Below are 24,548 nucleotides of genomic sequence, written 5' to 3'. Positions count from 1 at the left end.
TTCTTATATTACTTAGAGCTTGCAACTTATTAACTCTCAATTTCAAGTCTTGAAATATTCATCCAGGTGCATGTAGAGACTCTCTGATTTCTATATTTAGAAGAAATCTAACTTCTTGATAGTATATCTAAGTACAATCATTTACCCTGGGACATAGGAAGTACAGATCACCTTTTGCACAGATTAGAGCATATATTTCAACTAGGCATACTGTCTGGAGTAACAATTAATAGCCGAAATGACGGATAACTCAAGATACAGAAGACTTCCAATTGATACTATATATTATTCAAATTTAGCTCTAAGAATTGATGTCTGTGTAATAAATATACGTCTAATTAAGATATCCCTTATTAATTCATCCTATTATATTTAAACCCCACTTCCTGAGAGCATCGAGCTCACAGGTTTTTCTATAATAATTATCCTACTATAAAGAATATTTAAATTATTATAGAGCCCTTATTACCCTCTTATATTCTTCAATAATCTTTTGCAGTTTCTAGAACTTGTAAACCAGTATTAATACAAGATAAATCACTACAGATAGTTCTATAATAATAATACTTAGAAGCACCATAATTGACTAATCACCGTTTTTTGTAGTATATATACTTATGAAGCTTGTGATCAAGCCTATAGTAGTATTTAAAAGATTAGATCTAGTAAGTTAGACAAAGCAATGTATTATAGTATTCTAGACTTATATAAAAAGTTGATTAATCAGCTAAATATAATTACTTCTCCAATAATAAAATAAAAATACTATAATAGCCAGTCTAAAGAGAAAATAAATAAATAAGATAGTAATAAGTAGTAGATTTTAAATAGTATTAAGTATTCTTCTGTTTATAGTACTTTGACTTGAGCTATTCTTAATAGTCATTTCTAATATTATAAAAATACCTGGTATAACTAAATATCCTGTAAGAAATACCCAACTTACAAAGCTTAAAAGAAGATTATAGCCCTAATAAATAGGCTTAAGCGTCATATAAACATACTCTATATCCAAAATTATTATTATATGAGTTCTTTTTAGTTGTTCTTAATGTATTTTACATTGTCAGTCCTGATATTAGAAGACTTCGAATATATTTATTATAATATTGAAAGATAGGAATAGCTAAAAATATAAAGTACACCTTTGAGAGATTTAATACAAACTTAAGCAAAGCATATTTCAGAACCATCTAAAGCAGTTAGTAAAGCTATACCTCCTCACCCCTAGTAGATATAAAATAGCTTCCACGCTGCACAATTGTGAGGTGGCTTGTGGACTACAGCCTTTCTCCGAGCCGATACATGATGGCAGTGCCGTTCCGGGCGAAGAGAGTTCCATCCGAGCACGCAGAGTTTAGCCATCCAGATGTAGTAATTATTCTGACGTACTTGAGCTACTACTTCCATAGTCTTAGTATTAAGTAAGTTCAGTATTGCTTTACTCTGCTAGGGAAGAAGAATAACCCTAAGACTCTATACCAAGACTGGATCCGTAGAGATGTATCTACTCTACCTAAGGAGCTCCGAGCACTAATAGGTGTTAACCTAGAAGATATAGGGGCTTTTTTGAATATTCTCTACCCTTATCTATAATATCAGAAAGGACTTATTGACTTCTATCTTTTGCAAGTTGTATTTCCAAGGGAGGTGAATGAATTTCCTTATAAACTATATACTTCTGCGTGGGATCTGCTCTTAAAGTCTGACCAGCCACTTACTACTGGCTTTAGTGGGACTAATAATAACCAGTTTCTTCTATTATATTCTGCGCCGTAGTATGATCTACCGGAACTTCTGTATACTAATATAATGGTCTTGGGCCATCTTTTACATGAGGAGAACAAGTAGTATATTCTAACACAGAATACGCAAGGCTGTCAACTTTAGGCAGAGCAGCTTCTTGATCTTATTATCTGGTAGGATCCCGCGATTCAGGTTATTATAGACATGGGGGTGTAGATTCTTAAACTAAGTAATAGAGGCGTTGTGTAATGGTAGCTTTCTACAACTGTATCTACTAATATGAAGGCCGCCATCTTTTTTGATGAATCTAATAAGATAATTATGCTTGATTGTGGAGGACATGTTGAGAGACTAGTATCGTCTCTAGTTTAATAATATATAGCGAAATGCCTAGTGTTTCTCGATCAGTAATATTCTCACAGTGTGGATCTGAAGCTTCCCTTGTATTATAGGGCTGTGGTGATATTGGGTCCTTACTTAGCCAAAGATAGACTAGTATAAGGTATATGTGACCTAGAGGATCTGCTTATATCTTTTTTATTTGTGATTATAACTGACAGAGTGTTTTACAGAATATAACAGGATGCGAGGAATAGGTCAAGGGTAATCTGTAATATTTGTTATTCTAGCTTATGTGAGTTGTAATATATTATCGTAGGGCACAGCTATTACTTTACTTGATGTAATTTAATAGGCTCTAGTCTTAATTATATATTCTATAGAATAAACCTGAGGCTTTATCTGCTAATAAAAAGCTGGATACGAGTAATTCTGTAATATAAAAACTCTTGAATATTTGGGGGAACTTAGATTAAGGTATACAATAGGGGTCTGGGTTGCACGAGGAACATAAACATTAAATTAGCCATAAAGCTTAGAGAGAGTAGTAGAGTTGTTGATCTCCTGGGCTTCCTGCAGCACTTCACCATGTCTATGATAATGTTTATTACCTTATAATCCATGGTACTTTGCCTAAAAGCAGTTCTACTGTAGTTTGACCAGTATTTAAGATCTTTTAAACTTCAGTGGGCTAGTTTGACTTTCTAACTTCACTAGCCCCTCGTCTCTTCGCGACAGAGGACTTTTGTACTATAAAGTAAAGAGAATAAGCTTATACTGATGATTTTCTTAAGCCTGCTCACTGGGTTCTCGCGAATACGTACAACCAGGAACTGCTTCTTCTGAGTTAGTACAAAGTCAACAAGCTCTTCTACCTTATCCAGTCCTCGTAGAAGACAAGACTGCTTATTTATACTCTAAAAATAACAAAAATTATATAGTTATTTGACTCTCTGGATTTCCTATAATTAGATCTTAGTCTTATAATACCCTGTTAGCCTTAAGATACTACTTAGGATTTGAGTCTGTTTACTAATACTCTTTACTTTAAATTATTCTCTATCTACGAAAGCTTCCGCCAATTCCTCGGGTTGGTAACTGATAGTTATCAAGAGATCCTAGAAGACTAAGTCTAATAAAGGTTTTGCTGACTTAGATATATAAATGGCCTATAATTAGCCTGTAAATTCTCCCTTTTGTTTATATCTATTACAGTTTTTGGGTGCTGTTCTAGATATATATAGTAAGAGTCACGGATACTTACAGACTTATACTAGCACGATCGTGGAAACAGTGCTACTTAGTACAATCTACTTCTAAGGGATTGGCTGCAATTAGTTACTGTAGTGAATTATCCAGCCCATATAAACTTATTATAATGTTTAATATATAGTAATTATCTTAATTTCAAGCACTACTTATACCTGAGCTGTACTATTTATAAATAAGTATAAGATATTCTTCCCTATAATCGAGCGTCTAGTAGATAAGTTGTAGAAGAGAGTCCGAGTACTTTAGCTACTTTAAAAAATAGTCTGGATCTACAGACTCCAGCTATAATAAATATGATCCCTTTTGCTTGACTATACCTATATAATACAGTGAGTAAGTAGTAAAAAGTATGTTTTAGTATCTGCAAGCTTGAAAATACTTATATAATATCCTATTCATTATCACCCTTCTAAGACATTTTAAAATAAAGTTCTATTATTTTATACTAATTAGTATAGATAGATTTATATAAGTCCCCTCCGAGTCAATTGAAGAAGATTAAGATAGATAAAGATTATCAGAAGAATACTATAGCTTATTTAATATTAATAGTCATACTAAATATGAATAGAGGTCGAATTTTATAATAATTACTTCTTAGACTATCTTTTTATAACCTTAAGGTGTCCTGTTCTGATTAAGGACTAACTTTATAAACTATTCTAGTTTAATTAATATAAGTAGTATAACTAGGTGATTGCTTTTTGGCAATAGGCTCTTTCTTCATATTATCCTAAAGTATCTACTTTTGTTTTCTACTAATATAGTTACGGCGAGGTTCTTTAATTAAGTGAATATTATAAAAATAGCGTCGAAGCTCTAAAGTAGAAGAATATACTCTATCTTTATAAGAAGAATAAGAGTAAATAATAGGCTTTTCCTTATTTATCTTTAATAAGTGTTTATTATTAATATAATTGATTAGAGTAGCCTTTTTGTACTATTACTTGAATCTATACTCGGGCTGTATACTCTGATTACCCAGGCAGAAAGGGCAGAGCCCTGGTGAAACTAATATATAATAGAATCACAATAAACTACAATACGGCTGTAGATCCTTTAGATGAAAGCAACAATGGTCCTGCTATTCAGACTTAGTGTGGAACCACTTGATATACAAAAAGTACTATTCTAAAAACACTTAGTGTAATAATAAGCTCTCTTTTTATTTTTATAAAACTATTAATATAGTACTGCATTCAGTGATTTCCTTTTATATTAAAGTATATACTTAGAGCGACCTTAAATCTTAAGACTATAGAAATCAGTATTAAAATATATATATAAGAAATCTAAAATAAACCTTGATAAATCTTTTAAACAAACCGGACATCTTTCATCGATTAGTAATTTACCTAGATAGTATACTACTCTCTCTTTAGATATATAGATAGCTACTATATCTAGTATATACTGTCTTTTAGTCTTACTATTAATTATTACTTTACTAAATAAGTTATCTCACAGTCTATCTCTCTCTAGTATATATTTTCGGTAGATTGAAAGCAGATATATTAAATAATATTTAGTAAATTCCTTTCCTATAATATATTTATTATAGGAGAACTTCCACCAGTTCTGAATAAAGTCCTTGGTCTTGCTGCACTGTTTCTTTACTACTTTATTATATAACTTTCCTTATTCGCTTGTAAGGTCCTGCTGCTTATTTAGCTTGCTATTAATTTTCTTTATTAGAATCTTAATCTCTATATATAGATCTTTAATCTTCTTATTATTCTTAAACTCAGTAATAGCAGTGGTATCAAGCTTCTGGGGAGTATTTAAGTTATAGTAATATACTATACTTTCCTCTATATTAAGATATTTATAGCCAGGCTCTAGATTCCAAAAATACACTTAGATATTAGTATATTTGAATTTCGATTAGTACTTGAGGTAAGTATCCAGGTTTGTATAATCTAATACTTGACTATATATAGCTTAAGATGCCTTTGCTATAATAATATAATCAGTAAGGTATACTATAGTATACAAGAGTATTATATACAGTTAATTATAGTTACTACTCAGCCTCTGATTCTATGAATTTATAGTAGGTCTCGGAAATATTCTCGTTAGGTAAGAGAACTCAAATTATTCTAAATTAAGAAGAATATCAGGGCTTAGCTAGGATACAGTCCTTATAGGATAACTATAGAGAGAATTAGTAAAGATTATATATAATTCTCCTATTCAAGTATCTAAGATTCCCTACTCTTAGGTAGAACTTTTGACAGCAACTCATTAATACTATAAATACTCTTGAAAGCTCGGTCGGCTATGCCTCTAATCATAATATAGAATACAAAGTTTCTGCTAAGCACCTTTTGCTCTGTGATCTAGTTCTTTAGGCTAGAACTATTAGTCTGAATAACAGTAATGCCTAGAGTAGGAACTTATATAACTACCTTATTACTATACTAGTAGCCTTTTATAAATTCTAGATCTGTAGTAATTTATCTTTTGATTTTATTATCTTTATACTAAATATTAAAGATAAGATACTTTTAATGTGAAGAGTTAGATTCTCTGTTAGGATTCTTATATATAGGAATCTGATATACCTTATAGTAAAGATACTTATTAGTATTTTTATATAAACTTAACTCAATAATAGCCCCGGCTCTAGCTCCAGAATCCAAAAAAAGTAATAAGACAAAGATATCTTGGAATTAAGCTCTTTTATAAATATAGTTATAATTATTATCTTAAAATAATTATTTAAGAAGAAAATTAAGATCTATTACTATAATATAAAACTTCTTCTAATATTTTATTTTAAGTGTTATACTTCAGTGTCAATTTATTATATATATACTTTAAATATAATTAGTAAGTATTGTAATTCAGAAAAGAGGTAAAATACCCAGAATATATATTATAGATATTATTTTTAATATTTTTAGAATAATTCTTAAGATTTTTCTCTCCTACTTAGTAATAAAGTAGGATAAGTTATAATCTATACTATATTAAGAGGGTAGGCCTTCTTTATATAGATAGATAAAACTCTTAGAAAAGAGCTTTAAAATCTGGCTGGGAGGATCTAACTCTATCTTAGAGAAATATCTATCTTCAGGTTCATCTTAGGTTATTATCCATCTGGTCTAGAGTCAGTAATATCTATATATATAGTAGAAGAGTATTTTTATTACTTACAAATTCTAATTCTTAATAGCTTTATTATATCTTTTATTAGTAGCCGAAGCTCTCTTCTTATAATATATCTTATTCTTTTTCTATTTTATAATTTATCAATACTCTATAGTAAAACTATATAATTTACTAATTTTTTAGAGCTTCTTAATCTTTCTCCGCCTCCGCTTCTCCTCAGAGAGGCCTGATTTGTTATTATATAATATACTAAGTTTTGATATAGTATTACTTTTTAAGTTATTTACTAAGTATAAGTTGCTTAAATAGAAAAAAAAGAATAGATAACCAGGTTAAATACTCTATTTAACTTTAAAATTTTTCTTACTTAGTTACCTAGCTGGTCTGCTTGGTTACTTAATTACTTATCTATTTGCTCACTCTGCTTACCCTGCTCACCCATACTTATGATAATATCACCCAAATCACCCGCACTCACTCTTCGTCTTAGTGTTGCTCATCTATAAAGCAGCGACTGAGAAAGGGCTCATATCCCACTTGGCCGTGTTTAATACGTGGCTTGAGTACGGCTGAGCGGACGGGAAGCCCTATTCTCCACACCCTGTGGTCGTATGTATCAGTTTCTTGCCATGAGAACTCTGTATTCTTGAGAAAGATAGAAGATAAATTGCCATTCATCACAGGACAATGCACTGTACTTGAAAAAGATTTGAGTTGATCAATTGTTTGGCTCCAAGGCATGCATTGAGTTTCATAGGGGCCTCTAAGTCATGCTTGTTTTTTTTCCTACAATAATAGTACAAGTTCTTCAACACCCTCTCTCTTTTCTCAATTGAACCAGGTCCCAGTAAAACCTTTAGAAGCGGATCCTACTACCAGTTACAGTACTTCCTCTACTCAAAACGCCCCCTTCCGCCGACAGAACTCCAGCGACTTCCTCACGAGCTCTGCATTCAACGGCACATATTGGATCTGCGGGGCATCCTTGATCGCCGCCAGCGTATTCGAGCAATCATACCGTGGCGTCTGCCGACTCGTCTGGAAACGCGACAGCCCACTGATCACCGGCTCCTGGAGCATCGGCAGCAGGGGGTTCAGCGGATTGGTGGGGTCGTCCATCTCCTGCAGGGCGCGCACCCAGTCCCAGTACGGGAGCAGACGCAGGGGGTAACCCGCGTCGCGCAGGACGTGATACGCCTCCTCCATGTCGACGGAGATCTCCGGGGAGGGCGGGACGATGCAGTAGGAGCGGCCGAGGTTGCGCTTCTTGGCCGCAATGTGCAGGGTGGTGTCGCAGACGTAGTCGGCGGTGACGAACTCCATGCGCTGGTTAGGGAGGTGAGGGAAGGCGCCGAGACGGATCGAGCCCATGAAGAGGCGCGAGACAAAGTCGTCCGGGTTCGCCGCCCCGTGCTGCGTGTCGCCCATGACGAATCCGGGCCGGTAGATCGCGACGGGGAGGCCGCGGGCCCGAGCCCGTCGCACGATCTCCTCGGCCACCCATTGACTCGGTGCGTAGCCGATGTCGAAGGGCAGCGAGCGGATGTGCGGGTGCAGCGATTCGTCTTCGAAGAGCTCGCGCGTGCCGAAGATGAGCCCAACCGGGCCCCAGACGTCGAGGGTCGACATGTAGTGGAAGGGCATGCGGCGGCCTCGCGTCGCCAGCTCCAGGACGTTCTTCGTTCCCAGGACGTTGGTTGCGAAGTGCGCCGAGTAGGGCTCGCAGTAGTTCACTTTGGCGGCGACATGGAAGATCGCGCTGGTTCGATCGGCCAGCCAGGTGTAGTCCGGGGCAGACAACCCCAGATTCGGCTGGGTGATGTCGCCCTCGAGCACCGTCAGCTTATCCAGGTGTTGCGCGACGTTGTCCAGGAATTCGTACCGCTCCAGGGTGTGCTCGATGCGTTGCCGAGGGGTTTGGCCATTCTTCGCGCGCGCCAGGCATACGATTTCCTTCACGGCGGGCATGGTGAGGAAACGAGCGATGAAGTGAGTGCCCACGAACCCGGTCCCCCCTGTCACAAAGAGCCGGCCTTCTTCTGGCGCCGTCCAATCGAGGACGGAATTGAGGTCCGCGGCGGACCAGCTCGGGTCAATCTTCAGCTCATCGGCGAGTCGGGCATCAGCGGTCCACTGCTCGGCTTCATCCGGGGCGTTGCCCCCGTCGACGAACGCGCCCAGGTACGCCACCAGCTGGTCCAGGCGTGCGTTCTCCACGAGCCCCCGCATGGAGACGGTTCTGCCGGTGTGCTCTCGCAGCTTGCTGATCAGGGCCGCCGCCTGCAGCGAGGTCCCGCCCAGCTGGAAGAAGTCGTCGGTGTCGCTGAAGGAAGGCTTGTTCAGCAAGGATGACCAGAGAGCCCGGACAACTGCGCTGAAATCCCGGCTCTCTTTCCAATCTGTCTGATCGGCCCCTTGCTTGTCCAGATAGCTCTGGATCAGAGCTCGGCGGTCGACCTTTTCGTGGTCCGTCAAGGGGAATGCTTGGACGAATACCACCTCGCTCGGGATCATGCACGCGGGCAGTCTCTCGCTCAGATATGCGTTCAAGTCGCCGACGCGGAGCGTGTCGGCGATGGCAGGAATGACGAATGCGACGAGGAACGCGCCGGCAGTCGCACTGCTGTTCGAGACCTGAACGACGACCGCCCCGGCGAGCTGGCCGCTGGAAAGCAGCGTATGCTGGATCTCCTCCAGCTCCACGCGAAAGCCGGCCTGCTTGACCTGAAAGTCCGTTCGGCCGACAATCTCGAGCACCTGGGGCTCCCCCTCGCGCCATCGTGCCCGGTCGCCCGACCGATAGTAACGCGATCCGTCTTTGAGGGCGATGAATCGGTATTCGTTCTCCTGGGGCAGACCGACGTATCCCCGCGACAACCCCGGCCCCGTGAGGAGAACTTCCCCGACCACGCCGGGCTGGGTGATGACGCCCAGATGCTCATCCACCAGACGAACCCGTCCATCCCCAAAGGGCTTTCCGAGACTGATGTTGTCGTATTTGAACTCTGGGGGGGTGATCTGGTGCATCAACGCGTGGGTGGTGATCTCTGTGGGTCCATAGCAGTTCCACAGAAACTTTGGGGGCAAGGATGACTCCATGACACCCCGGACTGCGGCTATATTGGCGATACTGCCGCCGATCAAGAGGTGCTTGACATTGTGGAATGTGGCCGGACAGGCGTGGGCGATGATTCCGAACAAGGTGCAGGTCAAATAAATCACCGACAGTTGCCTCTGGGCGATGAACTCCCGAAAGCCGAACGGGTCAGTGACGATCAGGCGAGGCACAATCACCAGGGTTGCCCCTGCGATGAGACCGGAGAAGATCTCAAAGAGGGAGATGTCGAAGCCCGGATTGTTGATCACGGCGACCTTGTCTGTCGCATCTAGGATTCCGATTGGACTCATCGTTGTCAAATGGAGGATGCTGCGCTCCAAGACCTGCACGGGCTTGGGCTTGCCGGTGGACCCGGAGGTGTACAGGATGTGGGTGCGATAGTCAGCGTCTTGATCCTCGAGAGACGCATATCCCCGGCCATGGGCGCGGTCCACAGGAGGAACCGCACCCCCGTCTTCAGTGCCCCCGGGAACCGGGCCATGAAGGGTATCTTGCTGCGGGGTGATTGGAAGGAGGGTCAAATCGTTCTCGACCCGGATTCCCTCCGCGTCTGAGAGAACATATCGTGCGCCGACATCCCGTAGCGTGCTCTTGAGGCGAAGTCGTGGGATATTTGTTGTCAGGGGGACACATGTCAAGCCAAGACGTATGACAGCCAGCTGAGCGATGACCATCTCCGCGCAGAGGTCGGCCAGGATGCAGATCGGCTCTTCGTGTCTGAGGTCATGCTGGGTGAGCCGGGAGGCAAGGTTGGCAACATTCTGCTCGAGCTCGTGGTACGACAGCTTGCGGTCCCCGTCCTCAATGGCAGTTGCCCCCGGGGCTTGTGCCGTGTGGGAGGCAATGATGCCGTCGATGGTGGATTGGAAAAAGGATCCCATTGTATTTTGGGGGGGGAGAGGATTTGGGTAATGATTTGTGAGGTGCGTCTTGGATCTCTGAAGTGCCTCTGGAATTTAGGTCTGCGATTGAGACGGTGAAGGCCATGTAGCATCGGAAGAGAGGGATGGTCCTGTTACTTATAGCCTTTTCCTGGAGTTTGGCTGTTACTCTATCAGGCTGGATGACGATCTGCTGAAATGAAGGCACCAGGATTGCTGGTTACACTTTGCACGTACCGGTCAGGGACGAGTCAGCTACATAGCCCTGCCCGGCTGCATAGCAGTGCTTCACACCCATGATGTGCCTGGACAACTTCCATCAAGTCATGAACTCATCCGCATCGTCGCATCGTGCTCTCCGGGGCGACGAGGACATAGCCTTTGAGGCTGACACGATGACCCGTCATTGCGCACAGCAAGAAAAGTTGAAGAGTTGTGGTCATCACTCACGCCACCAACATGAAGCTATTCCCACGGTTGAAGGCTACCAGGTCAAGCATCAGAATTGAAGCTGACGACTGCCCTATTCACCGCACTATGCGACTTTGGTACAACTGGAAAGCAACACATGTTTCTCTGGACCTTGGAACCTAAAGACAGCTCCCAGGCCGTGGATCCCAGAGGTTCCGTGGTCTCTGACTGGAAATCTGGGATTTGTGCTTCTCCGACGTCATGAGGCTTTCGGGAACCCAGATGCCAGTGTCCCAGCAGTTCAGCCCATCCCTCAGCCATGAACTCGAGTGCATTCAGCAGGAAAACTAAGTTGAGACTTAAACTTGAGGTAGGTATAGGCGCATCATCAAAGCTTATATTCCAGTGGATCCTCTATGCGTTTACCATTTGTACTAGGTTCACTCTAGCTCGCGAAACTCAGACTCCGATGGGTGAGCCTGCAGTTCTACTGTCAGCGCCACGAGCTGTTCTGAGGTTATTCCGCACGTTAAAGCTCGTATCTACAGACTGCACAAGATAGTCGTGATTTCATCCATATCTGACTTCCTCCAGGATTCCAGTTTCTGATACAACCACGCGGACTCAAGCGTTCACTATTGCCCAAATTGGACTCTGCCATGACTCCACGAACGCCATTCTTGTTGCCAGATGCCATCCATCCCCTTCCATCCCGATCGTGTGTTACTAGATTCATACATAAAGGTTTAATCCAAGCCCCGGACGAGATCACCCCCATTAAGCCCTCCCACATAACCCATAATCACCAACCACCACGCCCCTCGCAAGCCACAAATCCACCCCAATTACCCGACCTCAATCCTGGGCGTCCCCAGCAATTCACTCACAGGCCGATCACTCGCCCTCATCTCCGACTGCCCCGCCACCTCCACATCCCCCGCCGGCAGCTCCGCAAGCGACGTCTCCGCCCCGGACACCCTCGACATCCAGGACCCCTCGAACGGGGACTTGGGTGGTGCCACCTGCTCCACCACCTGTGGAATAGTATAGGACTGTTGCTGCTGGGCCGACGGTGACACAGGCGTTTGGTCCGGCTCGATCGCGCCTCTGCCTTCTCTACGACGACGAGACATGCAGAGGAACGCGCCGGCGAGCGATAGCGCCAGCACGCCTAGTGGCACCCCCAACCCGAGTCCGACTTTCTGGGCCGTGGTGATACCTGTTGTTGCCGCGGTGGTGGGGTGGGTGGCTGTTGTGGTTGCGGCTGCGGCTGCGGATGTGGATGTGGATGCTGAAGAGGCTGTTACAGTGCTGATCGTGGAGGAGGTGGTGGCGGATGAGGTTGCGGTCGAGGAGGTCGAGCCCCCGAAGTTGTAGGATGTAGGCGCTGGGTCGTTGCTGTAACGCTTGTTGACCCCGAAGTAGACGCTCGTGAGATTGGGGGGATTCAGCGAGCCGTCGGCTGTGAGAGGCACGAGCTGGAAGACGCAGCCCGACTCGGTGTAGTGGTCGCGGGTGGCATTCCAGACGTAACTTTGTGTGTTGGAGACGTTGTCTGCGGGGGGTTGGTGGTGATGGTGTTAGCCATGCTGTGTGGAGATGACGGGTTGATGGGCCAGGGTTCCTACATTCTAGGAGGACAGGAGTCGCGCATTCCTCGTAGAGGGAGATACGCGGCGTTATCAAGTCCCAGGTCACATTCACCAAGTCCCCGACGAGGTATTTGTGGCTATCCTGAGTGGGATAGGTGAAGCCTTCAGCGCGGACGAGACCCCGGTGGACGGTGGAGAGGAGCCAGGCAGCTAACACGCGGCTCCAAAGGAACCCTAGCTGTGACATCTTGGGTGGTGGGGATGGAGCTGTCAAGGATGATGGACAGAATCAGCAGGAGAGTCAGGTTGGGTTTGTCGACAAGTCGAACTTCCTTGGGGTGATGTGGGAGAAGCCTCCGCCTCAGCCATCAAGCACACTAGTTGCGAACTTGTTACGCTGGGAGAACCTATTCACTCTCAGCCATGCTATAGTATGCGTACTGAGTTGTGGATTGGGCTAATTGATAGTGAATATACGGAGTAGTGAATGACTCCAACCCGGTTCTAGGGCTTCTGCCTCAGGCAGGCAGGAAAGGGGCAAAATACAAAAAGATGGAGCTGCGGGGAATCGAACCCCGGACCTCTCCCATGCTAAGGGAATATTATACCACTAAACCACAGCCCCGGTTGTTGAAATAGGGGTTAAATATTGATTATATGATTCTATAACAAAAGAGATGCTCTGCAGCGAGCGTCATCCTCTCCCTCCAGTTACTGTCTCAAGGACCCAAGCTATAAATTTTGAACTTTTCCCAGACCAAAGTACATTTGACCTGTTTGTAGATCCTCTGTTGCATCTGCAAACCAATAAACCCTGTTATCATTGCAACCTTAGTAAGAGTTTCTTGGATCACTGTGGCTTTAGCTTGGAGACGGGATGTAAATATCCTGCTCAGCGCAGCTTTCTCTCCTCAGTTCTTGGATCTAGAAACAACAGACTGGGGAAAAAGCCCTAGTAATATCACATCATACTGCGGCCACATGAGTCCAAGTGTTATTATCCCACGGTCATGTCAATTATTAATCCTGCGTCATCATATTAGTTAACCACAACTTATATCAACCATCAACAACGCGTTCCCTGAGCCACCCCGGGCCATAAAAAGGCGTCACATATCGACTGGCACATTACAATAATATTATTAGCCCCGCAAGTTCTTCCCACACAGTCATATCAGTTATCATAAAACCCATCTCAGAATCCATTAAAATGGTCCCAAGCAGCCACTCCATGAGCTATGCGACCACTGCGTCAACATCATCCACCTTCAAGCCATCTTAACATCCCCTCCCATCCTCACCGCCGCAGCTTCAACATCAACCTCCTCTCCCTGCGAAGTCCTCCCCCCCATCGACCCCTCCCCATTCAACAAATACATATACCAAAAATACGTCCCTGCAAACACACCCCGTTAGCCCAATCCGACTTCCTCGCCCCCTGATGCAAGACTCACCCGCAAAAACCCCACCGCCAAGTATATTCCCAATCAAGGTCGGAATGATTCCCTTCCAGATATACAATCCGACCGACAATCCCGGCGCATCCAACCAGATCCCCAGCGGGATGAAGGTCATATTGGCCACCACGTGATCGAAGCCCATCGAGACGAACGCGAAGATCGGCCACCAGATCCCGAGGACCTTCGAGGCGAGGTCGCGCCCCTGCATCCCGAAGAAACACGCCAGGCAGACGAGCCAGTTACACCCAATGCCGCGGAGGAGGATCTCGTGGAAGTCGGGGGTGAGTTGCTTTTTGGTGGCGAAGGAGATGGCTTCGGATTTGTAGGGGTCGGCGCTGAAGATTCCGCCATCTGGGGGGAGAGGGGATTAGTTCTGTGAGGGTATAGGAAGAGGGGCTACGTACAGCCGAAAATGATGGCAACGACGAAGAGAGAGCCGCAGAGGTTGCCCCAGAAGGTGATGAACCAGTGAAGGAGCATTCTGTACCAGGGGAGTTGGCGCTGGAGGGCGGCGACGGTTGTGTACTGGGATGGGAGGCGGAGGTTAGGGCGTTGTACAGTAGCTACTCGTCGAGCATCATGGATGTGGGAGCAGGTATGTATACCATGAAGGAGCCGGTGCAGAGGTCCGCCCCGGTGAGAATTATCATGCACAACCCGTACGGAAATACCAAGGCGCTGATCGTGCGGATCAACCCGGGGGCGTTGTCTTGGAACCACGGCGAGGCGTTGGTGCTCAGGGCCGTCCCGCAGGCGAAGGCGAGCATTCCCCCCGCCGAGACGGCGCTCAAGAAGACCTTATCCAGCCGCATGTTGCCCTTCGCGGTGCCGGCGCGAGCGATGCGCTCGACCACCTCGGCCGGGGAGAATGCATCGAGGCTGACGGTGGCCATGGTGAGTGGGAAACCGGCTACGATTCGAGGGGTCGAAAGAGTACACTAGAGAGAAGGGAGAGAAAAGAGGCAGATGTGCAGCAGGACATGTAGTACTTACTGTATATGTAGGCGTCGTTGTGAGCCCTTGGTATCCCTCGCTTCGGTTGCGCAGGCCGATCCCGCAGCGCTAGGAAAGCTGCGGAGGATCCGCGCAACCACGACCGGACGAATAGGCAGAGGGCAGGGCTTATCGGCTCGTCTATGACCCGCTGGCTAACCGAGGTTAGCAGAAACAAGGTTCGGATCCGGGCATGCAGATCGAAAGAGAATGGGGCCATTTCCGACGACTCACAGCCCCGAAGCTTATCATCCAGATGGAGACATCTCCGCGGAATTTCGGAAGATGGGGCCATTGCTGGACCCAGCCAGGTGAACACAGGCAGTCGATAGGTCGGGTGAAGCGAGGAGGACTGTTATTCAGCGACTAGTAGCCCCGGCTATGGGGGGTCTGCTGTCCCCTGATTCGGCAAACCGGAACCGTGGGGATCGCTTGGTTGCGTGGGGCATGCGCGAGGAACCGAATCCGGATTTTGGGAGGACGATCCACACTGCTTGTTGAAAGCTTCGATGTCTTGGTTGTCAACCTTGAGAAAAAGGCAATAGACATCGCGAGTAGCTTTACTCTCCAGTACATATGACCGAGGACGAGGGAAGTAGGGCTCTGTGTCCTCGTGACGACAGTTGCATCACGTGATACCCTGTCATTTCGCTGGAGTGGTCAAGTGAATCGAAATGAGAGGAAGCGTGGACTTGTTTGTGAGACGATCTATCATGCTGTAACGCTCGAAGCATCTCACTGATATAATGATACAATGAGAGTGATAGAGGGGAAGGAGAGGACAGTTTGTAGGGGTTGCCCGGTGAAAAAGGAGGACTACTGTAGTCAAGGGCAATTCTCCTGTTTTATGGTAACTTGTTACGAGACAGGCGGAAGAAGAAGAACTCCAAGGAGAGAAATCAATCAAAGCAGTTGATTTAGTTTTTATAGTTTAGTAAATAAGCATGCTGTGCACAGAGGAAAGGAGACTATTTCTGACTCCCCCAGCACCAGTGTCGAAAGGTGTGAGTGGAGGATTCATTCCCCAAGGGAGAATAGCAATCCACTCACCACAGACCTCAAGCTAATCTCTGGATGCCCAAGCGAGAGCGTCAATCCTCATGATCGCGACGCATTCTTCTTCTGGGGGCAGCCCGGCGGCCCAAAAACACCCGGCAAAAGGCAAAATACAGCGGTTCCATGTAGATAGCACAAGGTATAAACACGAACAACCAAAAGGCCCAGACGAGTAGAAGCGCAATGGCGAGTTCCATGATGGGGGATGCTCTGCAATGGGCGCCTAGACGAGAGCGAAAGCAGCTATGGGAGGAGCGCAGAGAAAATGATCCCTGCTGGTGATTTCAGAGATAGCTTTTTTTTTTTCGCGATGCGTTTGAGGGTTGATATAGATCCTACGATGTCGTCTGTCGTGGTTCGTGTGCTGGAGCGAACAAAGGTCTCCTGGGCATAGTCGGAGTTTATTGCTTCCCTGCGTGGTGGTGATCTGGAGGATTTCGAAGATTTCTGGTATTTTTCAACGGGGTGTGGCCTTCATTCAGACTGTTGTGGGAGGTCAACAAAGAGCCTACGGAGTTGGTTCAAAGAGGTAGGGGAGTTTTATTTTGCACCAGGACTGAAGGCATGAAATCTCCTTTTACTGCTTCTTTCCCCTCCATCTGGGACTGGGATTCTGGAAAAGTACCTTAACCTGCTCTCCATCTATCTGTCTAACAGCCACCCACGATCAACACCACTGGAAATCAACCCTCCACCGCCTCAACCATCCCAGCAAGCCCCTGCATCGTCATCGTCGGATTCAGCAACCGCAACAGACTCACATCCACATGAAACACCCGGAAGATCCAATTGCGCAGCTCCGCCGCCACCATACTATCAATCCCATACGACTTGATCGGCCGCTGCACATCCATATCCTGCACATCGACATACAACAGCCGGGCCAGCTGCCGATGGATCCGCGCCACCGGCGGCAGGTTCTCGTCCTCCATCATCCCGACCTCGAGACCCGGGTTGGGTGTTGTTGTGGCGGCGCGCAGATGCTCGGTGCTCTGCGCAAGCCGCGCGAAGCGCGGGTCGTGATACCACGGCATCTGGTCGACAGGGTACCGCTGGCTGTGGGCCAACAGGGCGAGCGGCTGCACGCCTGCGAGGAGGTGCGCGGGGTTGCTCGTGCTGGTGCCGGACAATGCTAAGGCCTGGGCACAGTAGTCGAGGAACTCGGCTTCCGTGTTCCCGTACAGACCCATCCGCATCAGATGTTCCTGGAACTGCGGGTGGTAGCTGACGATCCCCACGTCGAGAATCTGGCCGAGCGATAACGAGGTCCCTGGCAGGCCCTGACGGCGGCGGTAGCCTGCGAAGGCGTCGAGGAAGGCATTCGCCGCCATGTAGTTGCTCTGCGAGGCGGAGCCGAACAGGGTCGTCCACGAGCTCCACGCGACGAAGAATTGGAGATCCAGCCCCTTGGTCGCCAGGTGCAGGTTCTGCGTTCCTTGAACACGCGGCTGCACGGTCGCTTGGAAGTCGTCCCACGTCAGTTCGGAGAAGAAGGCATCGTGGAGGGTAAGGGCTGCCTGGATGACGCCTTGGAGGGGGTACCGGCACGCTTGGACCGCGCGCTGCACGTCTGCCAGGTTGCAGACGTCGCCTTGGACGATTTGCACGTCCACTGCCTGGCGCGTGAGCGTGTCGATCAGCGCGCTGGCTTCCGCGCCTTGCACGCCCCCGCGCGAGAGGAAGACGAGTGACTGTGCCCCCTGCGCGACCAGCCATTGTACGAAGCTGCGACCCAGGCCGCCCAGGCAACCGACTAAGAGGTAGGATGCGTCGCTACGGATGGTGGTGGCTCCGGGTGAGGCACGCTGGCACGGGATAAGATCCGACGTCGGATCGAGGGTAACGGTGGTCGATGTGGTGGTGGTGGGGTCCTCACGCAGCTTTTCAATGAATCCGGTCATAGACATGGAAGAGACAGACAAAGGCTGGACGGGTCGGCTGGAGTGCATGTTGTGCAATCGTGCCACCAGCCCTGAGAGGTACTCGGGCCGCAGGCTGTGGAGGGTTCGGAGATCGATTGGTGATACGCTGACTCCATGCTTGAACACCCGGCCATCGAATCCGTCTGCACCCTGATAGATGAATCTGCCCAGGGGCACGAGTGCGGCAGAATATATGGGCTGGAAAGAGTCGGTGTAGATGATATCGAGCAACCCCCCTGTCTTCTCAACGATGTCAGCCGCGCGGCTGGCATCTGTAAGACGCACCAGCCGATCCGCTGGAATCTTCCACTCGTGTACCAGCTCGTTGAAGGCATCGTCCGAGGTGACCCCAATATAAGCCCGGGCGCCCAGTTGCTGCGCAATATGGAAGGCCGCAGCCATATGGCTGGTCGAGACATGTCCAACCAAGACGGTTTCACCACTGCAGAGCCGGCCGAGATCGTGGAGGGCATATAATGCAGTGACCGAGGCCGCGAGCATCGCCCCTTGTGCCCATGCAAGCTGGCTGCTCAAACGGTGGCAGAGCGAGGCGTGAGCTCGGACTGTGGTCTGCAACTGATGGTCCCCGACGAGCAGGGCTGACACCCGATCCCCAGGCTGGAATCCTGTCGCTGCCGCCGCGGTGCTCGTCACGATCCCCGCGCAGCCGATGACGAAGCCGGGGGGGTCGCTGTGCTCAATCGCACGGATGGATATTTCCACTTCATCATCGCCCAGCGGGCCGAGGTTGCGGCTTCGGAACCCTCCTTGCGAGCTCCAGGCCAGGATCTGTCCTGGGCAATGGGCAGGAACATGACGGAGCTCGAACGGGACTGCTTTACTCGTGTGGTACTGGGAGTTGAGGGCATCGTCTGGGGCCAGTCGACTGACATGGACGGTCCCCTGTCTCGCACGAAACTCGAAATCATCCCCCGGCTGAAACCCGAATGCCTTTTCTTCGACCCGGACCAGCAGATCCAGATCCTGCTCCGAGAGGACATCAGCATCCCCGTCGCAATCCAAGTCGAGCGTGACCAAGCGCGACGCCTGCGTCTCGGCGTGGATCGCGCAGACAATGCCGCTGATCATGGCGTACTCGGGCTGCTGATGGTCCAGCAAGCCGCCCCGCGTCACGTAGAGGGCGGAATACGCGGTCCCCACCAACCGCCGAAAGGCATCCCATTCGTCTTTGGTGGCGGATGGGAAGAACGGCCGGTCGACGTCGATCAGGAAGACCAGCCTGTCGCTGTCGGGCTGGGCATCAGGCCCCAGTGCGAGCATGTCCACCTGGTGCTTCTCGCAGTGCAAATGTTGATACACCCCCTGGACCACCGCCGACGGCTGGTCTCGGTACACGAGCGAGATGCGCTTGGGAGACGGCATCGGGGGAGCCACCTCCGTGCGCTCCACTGCCGTTGCCAGAATCACGGCGGCCTCCCCTTGCTGCGTGAAGTGATCGAGCATGAGATCGATCCCGGAGAAGCCAGCGCGCGGGAGCACCGCCTCCCACATCGCTCGGGTCAGGAATGGGCCTTCCAGCCGGGGAAACACGGGGTCGTGATCCCCATTCCAGAAATCGGAGAACGTGCCTAGGATCATGTTCCACGATAGCTGGGGGCGCACGAACTCGAAGAGAACCAGCTTGCCCCCGGGCCGCAGCAGGCCCCGGATGTTGCACAGCGTGTTTTGGATATGGGTTGTGGCATGGATCACGTTGGAGGCGATCACCAGGTCATAGTCTGCGTCGACGCTGGTCTGTTGGGTCACGGGCTTCTGCATGTCATACGGGGTATATCGCACCCCTCGATAGGCCTGGAATTGCTCCTGGGCGGCGGCCAAAAAGGCGGGGCCGATATCGGTGAAGGTGTAGGTGTCGTACCCCCGGTACGCATCGGTGTGGCCGTTCAGCGCCGGCAGCACCTCGCGCGTGGCACTGCCTGTGCCTCCCCCGACTTCCAGGATCTTGGAGCGCGGGTTTTTGTGGGACAGCAGCACCACCAGATCCTTCAACGCGACGCTGCCCTGGTGGTATAGCTCCATGTGTGCGTACATTTGGTTCAGGAGGTCATCCTGCACGGCGGCGTGGATCCCTGTGATCTCCCCCCGGTAGATCGCTGGCAGGGATTCGTACATGCGGCACATAAGGCGGGTTTCGGGACCGTTACTCGCCAGCAGCTGAGCTTCGAGACGTCGAATCTCTCTTTCTCGCTCCGAGAGCGAGTAGTTCAGTATCACTGCGCTCCCCGGGAAATGGCCCTGCGCAGCCCATGCCACCTTTTCGTCCATCCAGGACAGGAATCGTCGCAAATGAGGCTCGGCAGAGCTGGGCTCAGTCACCCCGGGATATTGCGTGCGGAATTGGATGATCTGATGCAACGCCAGCTGGTCCAGGAGTGGTAGAGTGTTCGAGTGGGTCTGACGCGGCTGGGATGGGAAGAGCGAGTTCGCAGCAGAGCTGGTGAGGAGTTTCACGTCGGGCTTCCAGACTAGCTGGGTGTAGGGGTCATCGCCAATATCAGGAGCAGAGCGCCCCGTTCCCTCCGACTCTTTGAAGCGTATATCTGAGCCAACCACCGATGTGCCATCCCCGGAAGAGATAGTGACGACGGCGCTGAATCCGCCAGGGTGCACGCGGGCAGAGGCCGCGGCAATGGAGTCGGCAGCCGCCGTGCCATCTTGCGGCCAGAAGAGAAGCTTGCCAATAGAGACTGGAAGGAAAGCACTAGTGCAGGCAGATGCCCGGCCGTGATGGCCAGCTACGATTGCAAGCTGCAGACTGGAGTCCAATGCGGCTGGATGAATCAGGTACCGAGATTCGTGTGGGTTCCCAGCGGTGGTGGGATGCATCTTGAATTGACCGGTAACAGACTGAGGGTCGTGTGAGAGTCTCAGATTCGAAAGACCTCGAAAAGTTGATCCGTAATTAAGCCCGACGCGCTCGAAGGCATCGTACCATCTCAGAACGTTGAGATCTTTATGCAACGCGGAGCTCACGTCTGGAGAGGACACCGCACGGCCATCATGGGCGGCAGTCTTGTCGAGGACAATAGTTGCTTGGCCATGAACATGCCGTGTGAAGACATCTTCTTTCTCGGATGGTAACACTGATGTGATTGTGAAGGAATAAGTGAGGCCGTCATCCTCGCCGGCGAGATGAGAACTGATGGGCCTCAGGTTGAAGAGTAACTCGACGCCAACATCGGCTTCTGCTGGAAGCACCAGCGCGGTCTCAATCTGAAACTCATGGATTTCATAGCAGGCAACCATCTGATCGAGTTTTCTCAACTCTCCCATCTGCATCAGAGCCTCGATGGTCATTCCGATATATCCTGTTGTTGGGAACACGATATCGTTTTCGACCTTGTGGTCCTGCAGCCAGGGCAGATCCTTGTGTTTGAGGACATTCCGCCATGTAGGCTCATTCCGATTTCCACCTGGCGTCCTCGAGCCCAGGAGATCATGGCGAGGGTGTGTGCGGAGACGCCATTCGCGTGTCCACCGATTCTCCCGGTACAGCAGATCCCCGTACTGCCACTGGTATCTGGGGAGATCAACAATGACCCTCCCGGTGAGACCCGGGGTCACCGAATTGGTCAAGCAATCCAGACCCTCCATGCTATTGAGTCGAGCCAGATCCACCGGATGCCCGCGGGTGAACAACAGTCCCGCCATTTGCAGGACATTGGCTGCCGCGTCTTGCTTCCGGATCATCGTAGGGATATAGTCCGGAAAGGACGTGTCAGCGAACGATTTGCCGATCTGTCGTAGGGGTCCCTGCAGAGCTGCATGCGGCCCGACTTCCACCAACGCATCGACCTCACCGTGCTGGACCATCGTGGCGACAGCCTGGTGGAACAGCACAGGCGACTCCAGGTTCCGTCGCCAGTACTGCGCCGAGATCCCCTGGCCAGCCGCATATTCGGTGCCAGTCACCGAGGAAAAGAAAGGACATTCAGCCTGAGTTGGCGCGCTCAGCAGGAGAGATTTGCTCCCCGCGAGCAACGCCACGAGACGCTCCTCATACAGGTTTCCTAGAGCCTGCATATGGCTGGAGTGGTAGGCGTTGCCGCCAGTGGGGAGTATGCGAGCGAAGACGCTTTCCTGCTCCAGGCGGAGCTTGAGGCGTTCGATCTGGTTGCGGTTGCCACTGACGGTAACACTCTCTGGGGAATTGTGGCATGCGATGCAGAGACTCGGCAGGGAGTCGATCACAGGGACGAGATCGTCAGCGCTTGCTCCCACGGCCAGCATGGCTCCATCCTCTGGGTTCTGCGCCACAGCCCACCCGCGCACATAGGCCGCCAGAATCGCCTGCGCGGCCGAGATGCGGCCGGCTGCGTACGCGGCAGCAATCTCGCCAGAGGAATGGCCCACCGTGGCGACGGGCCGGATATTCCACGAGTTGAGGAGGTCGACCAGGGCGACTTGCACTGCGGTCACTAGAGGCTGCGACAGCTCGGCCCGATACACAAGGCTTGTCTCTGCAGGAGCTCGCAGCGCCGCTTCGATGCTCCACGACGGGGCATCCTGTCGAATGCTGTGGAGGACATCGTCCATGTCTCGAATCGACTTCAGATAGGTGGGGAAGCTCTCCATCAGTTGCAGGCCCATTTGCGGCCACTGCGCGCCTTGGCCTGTGAAGACCATCGCCAGGCGGAGGGTCTGGGAGCCGAGTGTCTTACGGGGAGGATAGAGGAGTGCTCCTATCTGCCCCTCCTCTCCCAGGGCAACTGCGCGCGTGGTATGGTTGGTCCGACGACATCTCAGGGTGTAGGCGAGATCCAGGATCTTCCATCGATGCGCCTGCTCGGAGAGGGCGTGGAAGTTCGCCTGTAGGGTTCTTTCATTGTGCGCGGATATGGGAAGCAGGAAATGCTTTCGCTGGGACCATTGGATCCGGTCTGACTGCTCGTCTATGATCTCCACAGACTCCGTCGTACCCGCCCTGATTCCAGCACATCCGGGAGCTAGATTGTCGGCGGCTTCGATGATGGCATGGCCGTTGGCACCACCATAGCCAAAGGAATTGACGCTGGCCCTACGCAGGAGAGCGGGCCACGAGGTGCTCTTTTCGACAATCTGCAATCGGCCATGTCGGAGATTGACTAATATATGTGAGCTAGAAGCCGGGTCAATTTAGAATAAGGGAGGTAGCCTACTGTTAGGGTTCAATTGCTTGAGACGCCTTATGGGGGGGATCATATCGTGCTCGAAGGCAGCGACAACCTTCAAGATTCCCGCCACTCCGCTAGCGGATTCGGGGTGACCCATGTTAGATTTGATCTACGAGCATTAGCTTCTTTCCCCCCCCTTTGGGGAAATATGGGGTGCGAGACACTGCAACTCACAGAGCCAATAAGTAACGGTCGTGCGGCAGTCTTGCTGGTCTCAAATACGCGGCCCACGGCCTCGACCTCCAAGGGATCCCCTGGATTCGTCAGTCACCTGTTCACCTAAAATCACCGGAAGAGCCCAAAGACGTACCGACAGGGGTTCCTGTCCCGTGGCATTCCAGGTACGAAGTCTGGGAGGGGTCAAGGCCCGCTCGATGGTATGCTCGTCGTATCGCCGCTTCCTGCCCGTCAGGGTCCGGGTGAGTGATGCCTCCCGTCCGTCCATTGCTGTTGTTTTTTGTAGTTGGCAAGTCAGTTCCCGAGATCACGATGAAGACGTAAAGCAAGGATACATACGCATTGATCGCGGTTCCCCGAATCACGGCCCGGATTGGGTCTCGGTCTCGAATGGCCTGCTTCAGACTCTTCACGAACAGAACCCCGAGCCCGTCCGCACGAGCATACCCATCCGCCGCGGCATCAAAGGTGTGGCACTGCGAGGTGCGTGAGACCGCGCCCAGAGCTGCGGAGAACATTTGACATTCCGGCGTCAAGATCAGGTTCGAGCCGCCCACGATGGCGGCGGTACACTCGCCCGTCTGAATGGCGGTGCAGGCCAGGTGCAGCGCATACATGGAGGAGCTGCAGGCCACGTCCAGAGTGAGTGACGGGCCTTGCAGATTGAAGACGTAACTCACCCGGTTACTCAGAAGTGCAATGCCGCCTCCGGTAATGGCATACGGCTCCGGATACTCGGTGTCGCGGTACTGCATCAGCTGATGGTCATAGTTGAAATTCCCGACAAAGCATCCGGTCTTGGACCCGGACAGCCGCTCGAGTGGCGTGCCAGACGACTCCACTGCCTCGTAGACGACCTCGAGGAATTTCCGCTGCGCCGGGTCCATGCTGGTCGCTTCCTTGGGGTGGATTCCAAAGAAGCTGGGATCGAAAAGGCGCGGGTCCCTCTTCAGGAAGGCTCCCCCGCGCGTGTAAAAAGACCCAGGTCGATTCTCGGTGGGATGGACCCAGCTCTCCAGATTCAGACGCGAGGGGGGAAAGTCACTGTACGACTCCTGCTGTTGTTGCAGGAAGTCCCACAGCTGTGTGGTGGATTCCACATCCATGTCCCCGTTGGACTTTCCCGGCAGCCGGCACGCTATAAATCGTTAGCCCTGATATTCATGCGCGCGGGGAACACTGAACCGATCATGGGGCCAGAACGGACCGGTGCCGATGATGGCAATGGGTTCAAAGGTGCCATAGTCTTCGTAACTCTCGTCCGTGGTGGAAGAGGTGTCGGAGACTGCCTCG

The 24,548-nt window shown here is 49.9% G+C and overlaps 5 protein-coding genes and 1 non-coding gene across 6 annotated transcripts; 1 reads left to right on the top strand and 5 right to left on the bottom strand.

Annotated features, from left to right (window-relative positions):
- Positions 1-1,599: 1,599 nt before the first annotated feature.
- BP01DRAFT_307271 (uncharacterized protein) lies at positions 1,600-1,779 on the top strand (the record flags this gene model as incomplete). Its single annotated transcript, XM_025572284.1, has 1 exon — positions 1,600-1,779. A coding segment is annotated over one exon (180 nt), but the record flags the coding sequence as incomplete, so codon positions are not given.
- A 5,589-nt stretch (positions 1,780-7,368) lies between these two features.
- Positions 7,369-10,470, bottom strand: BP01DRAFT_307240 (non-ribosomal peptide synthetase; the record flags this gene model as incomplete). The annotated part of the gene is made up of 1 exon (XM_025572279.1): positions 7,369-10,470. One exon carries the CDS (start codon positions 10,468-10,470, stop codon positions 7,369-7,371), a length of 3,102 nt encoding a protein of 1,033 aa, XP_025426859.1.
- Positions 10,471-11,726: 1,256 nt separating this feature from the next.
- On the bottom strand, positions 11,727-13,001 carry BP01DRAFT_408840 (uncharacterized protein; the record flags this gene model as incomplete). The annotated part of the gene is made up of 2 exons (XM_025578831.1): positions 12,510-13,001; positions 11,727-12,436 (listed from the first exon to the last, which is right to left on the bottom strand). The coding sequence occupies exons 1-2, from the start codon at positions 12,718-12,720 to the stop codon at positions 11,727-11,729; spliced, it is 921 nt and encodes a 306-aa protein (XP_025426858.1). The 5' UTR covers positions 12,721-13,001.
- A 25-nt stretch (positions 13,002-13,026) lies between these two features.
- BP01DRAFT_t306 lies at positions 13,027-13,098 on the bottom strand. Its single transcript has one exon. It is a non-coding gene; the product is annotated as a tRNA-Ala (tRNA).
- A 580-nt stretch (positions 13,099-13,678) lies between these two features.
- On the bottom strand, positions 13,679-14,826 carry BP01DRAFT_395560 (formate/nitrite transporter family protein; the record flags this gene model as incomplete). The annotated part of the gene is made up of 5 exons (XM_025578404.1): positions 13,679-13,720; positions 13,775-13,869; positions 13,928-14,284; positions 14,338-14,458; positions 14,539-14,826. 5 exons carry the CDS (start codon positions 14,824-14,826, stop codon positions 13,679-13,681), a joined length of 903 nt encoding a protein of 300 aa, XP_025426857.1.
- Positions 14,827-16,695: 1,869 nt separating this feature from the next.
- BP01DRAFT_264530 (type I polyketide synthase) lies at positions 16,696-24,487 on the bottom strand (the record flags this gene model as incomplete). The annotated part of the gene is made up of 6 exons (XM_025571338.1): positions 16,696-23,009; positions 23,064-23,187; positions 23,253-23,332; positions 23,389-23,525; positions 23,595-24,393; positions 24,463-24,487. Coding segments are annotated over 6 exons (7,479 nt in total), but the record flags the coding sequence as incomplete, so codon positions are not given.
- Between the last annotated feature and the right edge of the window lie 61 nt (positions 24,488-24,548).

The sequence above is a fragment of the Aspergillus saccharolyticus genome, assembly GCF_003184585.1.
Source record: "Aspergillus saccharolyticus JOP 1030-1 unplaced genomic scaffold BP01scaffold_58, whole genome shotgun sequence".
Classification (NCBI taxonomy): domain Eukaryota; kingdom Fungi; phylum Ascomycota; class Eurotiomycetes; order Eurotiales; family Aspergillaceae; genus Aspergillus; species Aspergillus saccharolyticus.
This window is presented reverse-complemented; position numbering and strand designations above follow the sequence as displayed.